General features: G+C 53.6%; 1 protein-coding gene across 10 annotated transcripts in view; it reads right to left on the bottom strand.

Moving 5' to 3' along the window:
- Positions 1 to 286: 286 nt before the first annotated feature.
- Positions 287 to 6000, bottom strand: part of LOC128078421 (rho GTPase-activating protein 32-like) — a 65015-nt gene continuing 59301 nt past the window's right edge. For all 10 annotated transcript variants that reach the window (XM_052678602.1, XM_052678594.1, XM_052678601.1 and 7 more), the window contains 10 exons: positions 5587 to 5668; positions 4738 to 4881; positions 4063 to 4165; positions 3666 to 3798; positions 3065 to 3147; positions 2604 to 2711; positions 2091 to 2236; positions 1371 to 1575; positions 1003 to 1148; positions 287 to 813 (listed from right to left, as the gene is read on the bottom strand). In XM_052678602.1, the coding sequence (XP_052534562.1) occupies positions 386 to 813; positions 1003 to 1148; positions 1371 to 1575; positions 2091 to 2236; positions 2604 to 2711; positions 3065 to 3147; positions 3666 to 3798; positions 4063 to 4165; positions 4738 to 4881; positions 5587 to 5668 (1578 nt within the window). In that variant the 3' untranslated portion in view covers positions 287 to 385. The remainder of the gene's footprint in view (positions 814 to 1002; positions 1149 to 1370; positions 1576 to 2090; positions 2237 to 2603; positions 2712 to 3064; positions 3148 to 3665; positions 3799 to 4062; positions 4166 to 4737; positions 4882 to 5586; positions 5669 to 6000) is intronic.

Here is a 6000-nt window from a genome sequence, read left to right as displayed (position 1 = left end):
TAGGGAGCAGCCAAGGCATCACAGTGCATCAAAAAGCCCTTAAAGGCGTCACAAAGCCACCGCCAGGAAGCTCGGGGTTATCACGAGCAGCATCCAGGATGCTAGAGATTATTTGCTACCGTACCGAATGGGAGCTGCAGACATCCCGAAGCCAGACAAAACGGGAACAAGCCTGGAGCTCTGCTTCATGCACCCCACAGCCTCAGCGTTGCAAGCTCAGGTGCCTTGCTGGTTGTTGCATTCATCCCAGTCCCCGGGAACGAAATCTCCTCAGGCAGTCAAGGCGTTGAGTGAGCACAAGTGTGCTTTTATTAATAAAGGAAAAGACAGGAGGGCGTGAGAGGTCCGGGTAAAGATGGGAATCGTCCTCTCTTGGGTGGAAAGCTCACGGAGAGAGTGGCTCAGAGCTGTCAGAGCCGCTGCACGGTGCCTGGGACTGGAGGCTTGATTCTAAGTCCCCCTCCAAGAGGCTCAGCTGCTCCTCGCTGCTGCTGACCTGCTCCTGCATGGAGGTGCTGCTGTCGGGGCACTCAGGCTGCGCTTGGGCTGGGCTGCACTGCAGAGGCACCGGGTCACAGTCCAGGCTGGTGCCTGTGGTGTCTGGCGGGCTCAGGTCAGCATCTGCAGCAGAGCTGGGAGAAATGAGGGCTTGAACTTGGATGAGCTCCTTGTGTCCACCACTGTTGTTATGCAGCAGGCTGTCAGCTGAACCGCAGCCATTTGTGCTTCCTAACAGCTCTCCATTCATGGAAGCACACAGCCCAGCATCGCTACTTGCTCTGGCACATCTGGGTTGACAAGAGCTCGAATCACCTATAAAAGAATGAACAGGGGTTCGTGTCAAACTCTCACAAGCTGAATTACAAAAGTGCTTCTTGATCAGGGGAGAACTGAAGGTGTCAGGTATGGGCTGGAACGCTAGAAGGAGATACAAGCCCACTGACAGCACGAATTCCATGTTGCTGAAAAGCAGGGTGTTGAAAGCTGGATTTGCACCCTTACCTGCCAGCACTACAACGTCTGTCTCTGAGGGCTCCCTGGGACGGCGCTGCGGTTGGCCTTTGGCCACGGAGGATGGTTTTCCCAGACTGAAGCAGGAACACCAACAGCCAGCTGGTGATTCCTTCATCCTGCTGGGTGGACTTGGTCTGGAGAGAGGAAAGAGGGAATGGTGTGAGCCGTGCGTGGAACTCCAAAAGCATCTCTGACTCTGACAGCTCATCAGCCCCATCTCACTGCCATGTCCAGTTTCTCGTGCCAGCAGGTCTGACCAACAGCTCTGCTTTGAGGAGAACTGGAATTGGATTCAGGCACGTGGCCCTGAAGTCGGAAAACCCCAATGTTTCCCAGGTACAGGAAGTCCTCTTTACCTTTCAGGTGGAAAGTCGATGACTGTGTGGAATTTCCCCCGTACAGCTGTGGGGCCTTCTTCCACCTCTATGTCCCTGCTCTCTGTCACAACGACAGGAGAGCTGCTGTGGCCTCGCCTCCGTGCCTGCGCCTCCTCCAGGCTGAGCAGCTCTGTGGCAGCAGAAGACGCCCGCACAGACTGGGGCCCTGAGAGAGAACTGTGCCCTGGAAGGGAAAACCACAGGTGAGAGCCAGGATCAAAAAGCGGCAGCACAGCCATCGCAGGTCCGGGGGAGCTGCTGTGTTTCTCTCAGATTTGCTTATCCGAGCCGCTGCAAGAAGAGCAGCTCAAAACAACCATGTGCTCAGAGGTGTGTCTATGGCAAAGGATGCAGTCATAATTAGGAGCAGCTCACTGTGTGGAAACAAACAAACAAAAACCCTAGAAAAGGGGGACAGGGAACTGAGAAAGCTTCGCTGCCACACTTTCACCAAGCTTTACCTCCTTGCAAAACATCATAATGACGGTGACAGTGTTCTCCTTGGCACGTTTGGGCTTGCACATTCTCAGCATCCAGCAACAGGGATTCTAACCTAAGCCCCTAACAGCCAGATTCTAACCTAAGCCCAGAAGTCTGCTGTCCCCTCGATAGTAAAAGAGGATTTCAAAGGACTTGGAGAAGGCCTGCATTTGATCCAGGTGTCTGACCAAGATAAAGCTAATGGAGGAAGACACTCACCTGCTCCATCTGCAATGTCAGGTCCAGATGTGGAGCAGAAGAGGACGTCTGTGTGGTTGATGATGAATTCCACCACGGCCGACTGCGTCTGCAGTTCCGTGCAGGCAGCTCTCCCGCTGGCGCAGGCAGACTCGCTCTGCTGTGATCTGTAGAAAAGGCAGGTTTTAGAAGTCATTCAGCCAAGATCGCTTCCCGGGTCTGAATTACTGCAGCCCAAAGCTGTCAAACTGGGCTCCGGAGACTTCCGCAGTGGGCAATCAGTGATGCCACTGAAGAAGTTCTCCTGGCTGATCAAGGACACACCAGTCCCATCTAAACAAGAGAGCAGCAATGCTCAGCTAGAAATTGTGCCCACGTGGGGTTGGAGAACAGTCCAGGCTCCTGCTCTGCTGTCAGCCACTCACTGCACATTTTACAGGAGAAGAGCACATGTGGTGCAGAAGAAGGGAGGACTGCTTTATTCTACTGGAGAACAGATGTAAGCGTTCTGTTGAAACGGAAAAAGAAGTTTACCTTAGGAGGTTTGGAGCCCACACAATGGCTAAGTTCTTAGCGTGCATGTTGGTGACAGAGCTGTTCGCAGACAGACAGGCCAAGTGTCTCATCAGATACGCCAGGGTCCTGGGAAACAAGAGAGGCAAATGTTCAGCACCAGCCAGCATGCCGTGCTGCCACTCACAAAGCAAACCTCAATTCACACTAGTTGTTATTACTGCTACTGATGCTGAAGATGAAGTAGACCCAACTTGACCAAGTGCCACGCTGCAGCACCCAGCACCAGCACAGCACAGCCACAGCCATCAGCTGCACCAAGCGTGCTCCCGTGCCCAGGAACTGACCCCACAATTTAACCCCATGCAGCGTTTCAGCATACCCAGGCATCCCGTTGCTCACGTGAGACAAAGCCTGGAATCGCACCATTGCCCTCTGAAGTGCAGCAGGGCTGAGCTCAGCAGGCTGAGGGCAGCACTGACCTGTAGTGAGGAGCGGGCAGCTGCTGGATGACGTCCCGCATTCTGACCAGCCGCTCCTCCTCTGTAGTGGCACCAACAGCATCCTGGAAAAGGGCAGAAAGGGATTGAGACACAAATCAGGAGAGATACCTGCCGCAGGGTCGGGAACCATGGGCACAGCGCGCTGCTGGTCAGCACTGAGAAAGATTTTAGGCCTCCCCAGAGGCATCTGGCAAACATAGCGGCACGCAGCTGGTGCCACCAAGGCCAAGGAGTCCAAGCACCGGGCCGGTTTACAGCCTGGTTGGGCAGCTCAGCTCCTCGCAGGGGGCATTCATCTCCAAGTACACTTGGCTATTAATCCCCTTCCTGTTCCAGAAATAGCTGGGGAATAGCAAAAAACAAACAAACAAACAACACAGGAATTCTGGCAAGCACTGTGAATATGGAAATAACCACCTCCCACCAGAAGTGGCATCAGCACGATGCAGGATGTGGCAAAGACATGCGAGTAAACCCCATGGGGCTAACAGAAGAAGGGCCTCAGAGCTGGGGCACTGCTGCAGCCATCTCCCAAGAGGCCCAGCGAAGAGGGAAAGGAAAGGCGTTGCCTCGTGCTTACCGAGAACTTGTCGTACAGCTGGTCGGTCAGCAGGGGGGTCGGGAGCTCCCTGAAGTACATTTTGCAGAGGGAGCTCGCGCTGTGAACGTCGCGGACGGTTAGCTCAGGAACCTGCTCAGACTCAAATTCCTGGCTGCAGAGAAGGACACGAAAGCGGTTGAGAAAGAGGAAAGCAAGTCAAAAGCCACACCCAATGCAATCAAGAATCAGAAGGGCTTCCTGATGTACAGGAGAACACAAACACTCGGCCACCAGCACCACGTCAGCCGTGCTGGATGGGATGTTCCCAAAGGAGACCTTTTCTCTGTGCTAAGGCATTGCCCGCAGGCCTCTGAACGCCCGCAACAGGGCACGTGCCCCTGCTGGCAGCTGTGTCTGTCAGTCGCAGCACTCTTACCGCAGTCTCTGGACGTTGGACGCCACGCCGGACAGGCGGTATATCCCCTGCACCACGCCATGCTGCTCGATGAACTCGGCGCAGCTCTGGAGGACCTGGGGGACTAAAGAACACGTGCCGGCGGTTACTGGAGCTCCTCAGTCAAGTCCTGCCTCAGGCTGCGCTCCCGTCACATCCCATCCACTAAGCCCAGCCAGGCTACTGCTCAGTTCTTCCTTGAAGGGGACAGCTGTCAGAGACACCTCTGCAGGAGCTGGTGAGGAAACTGGACACAGATGTGTGCCTTGCATTCCAGAAATGCCAGGACCTAGGAATCAGCCTGGAGAAAGTAATTCCGGGGAAGCCACAGACATTGCAAGTCCCATCACAGCTCCCACGGGAACGGAGGTGGAAAATCTCATGCCCGCAAGGAGCTGGGAAACTGATGCAAAAGGCTTCCTTTCATTTCAGGCTACCAGGGGATTGGCTTACAGGCTTTGCTTTAAGCAAATGCACATGCGTTTGTCCCTTAGGAGCATTTCCCTTGCAGCCATCACCTCCTCAGTTGATCTTTCAGTCCTCAACTCCCATTCCCCGTTTCTCCACTGGTATCAACCTGCCCCTTGCTACATACCATCTCCCTTTCATCTCTAGGTCCCCAAAGAGGGAAGCTCTCAGGAATGGGCTGTCCCTTACCATCACGACCAGAGTGGAGAAGATGCTCTCCCAGGTCACGGCCAAACACCCTCTCCTTCTCCACCTCCCGCTCTTTCCGTTGCTTCGGGCGGGCCTTCACCACGGAACGAAGGAAGGTGAGGAGCTTGCCGCGCTTCTTTGGCACTGCACAACAAAAGGAAGAAACCAGTTCATCTCAGGTTTGGCTCCGTTGGACGAGGCCGAGCACAACACATTCTACAGAGCACCTCAAAACGGGAAGAACGTGATGAGCAAGTGCGTACCAAAATGGATTTTCCCCAACCCTGGAGAAGTCCAAGGCCAGACTGGATGGGGCCCTGGGCAGCCTGGTCCAGTCCCACATTAGACGTGGTGCTTGGTTGGCAGCCCAGCTTGAGGCAAGGGGGCTTGGAGCTTGATGATCCTCGAGCTGCCTTCCATGCCAAGCCATTCTACAAGGATTCTAGGATATCCCCAACTCCAGTCATAAAACACAGGAGGACTGGGCCAAATCTCTGCACGTTCTGATGGAGTTGAATGCACTCCTCTTGCTTAGCTTGCTCAACCTGGGCATTAAGGACCCTCTTGAAAAGCCACGTTCTGATCAAGCGTGTCACTAGCACAACCAGACCTCTATCTGTCCACCAGGGACGCTGGCTGTTCTCAGCCTCGTACGGACTTGCAGGAGAACTGCCTTTGCCTTCCCTCATTCTCACTGCCTACAAAACACCAGCCATACGCCCCGTGCTATGCAGGAAGGATCATCAGCACAGAGGATAAGGGGGGAAGGATAAGGGAGGTATTAAACATGGAACACACCCAAAAAAGACTCCATTTTGCTTCCCTGCACCATCAAATGTCTCATCGTACCTGGCTTTGGCACTGAATTGATGAGAGACTCCGGGATTTTTCCGTTAATGAGCTCCACACACTCACCAGGGAAAAATCCAACCTGTAACAAGAAGAAGAGAGGTGCGATTCTGAAGGCAGCGTTTCTCAGGCCTGAACTGTTCAAACATCACCTTTTCCTCATCACGTGCCTGCCGGATGCTCCGTAAGACAATCCAACCAAAAAATGGCCTGCTTAAAATTAATAATTATTCCAAATTGGCAGGCAAATATCCATAAAACTGTGTATGGAGCGGGGAAAGGACAAGTATGCTATGCACCCCTAAATCTCAAGCGTGCCCGAAGGGAAAGACTTCATACAGAAGCTATATATTATGATAGATTGATGCAGCTAGATCTGAGTTAGCACAGCCTATGAAATTTCTGCTTGCTGAC

This window comes from Tympanuchus pallidicinctus, unplaced genomic scaffold, assembly GCF_026119805.1.
Source record: "Tympanuchus pallidicinctus isolate F22 unplaced genomic scaffold, pur_lepc_1.0 scaffold17, whole genome shotgun sequence".
NCBI classification, from domain to species: Eukaryota; Metazoa; Chordata; class Aves; order Galliformes; family Phasianidae; genus Tympanuchus; species Tympanuchus pallidicinctus.
The sequence above is the reverse complement of the archived record's forward strand: the minus strand, read 5'-3'. Positions and strand labels throughout refer to the sequence as shown.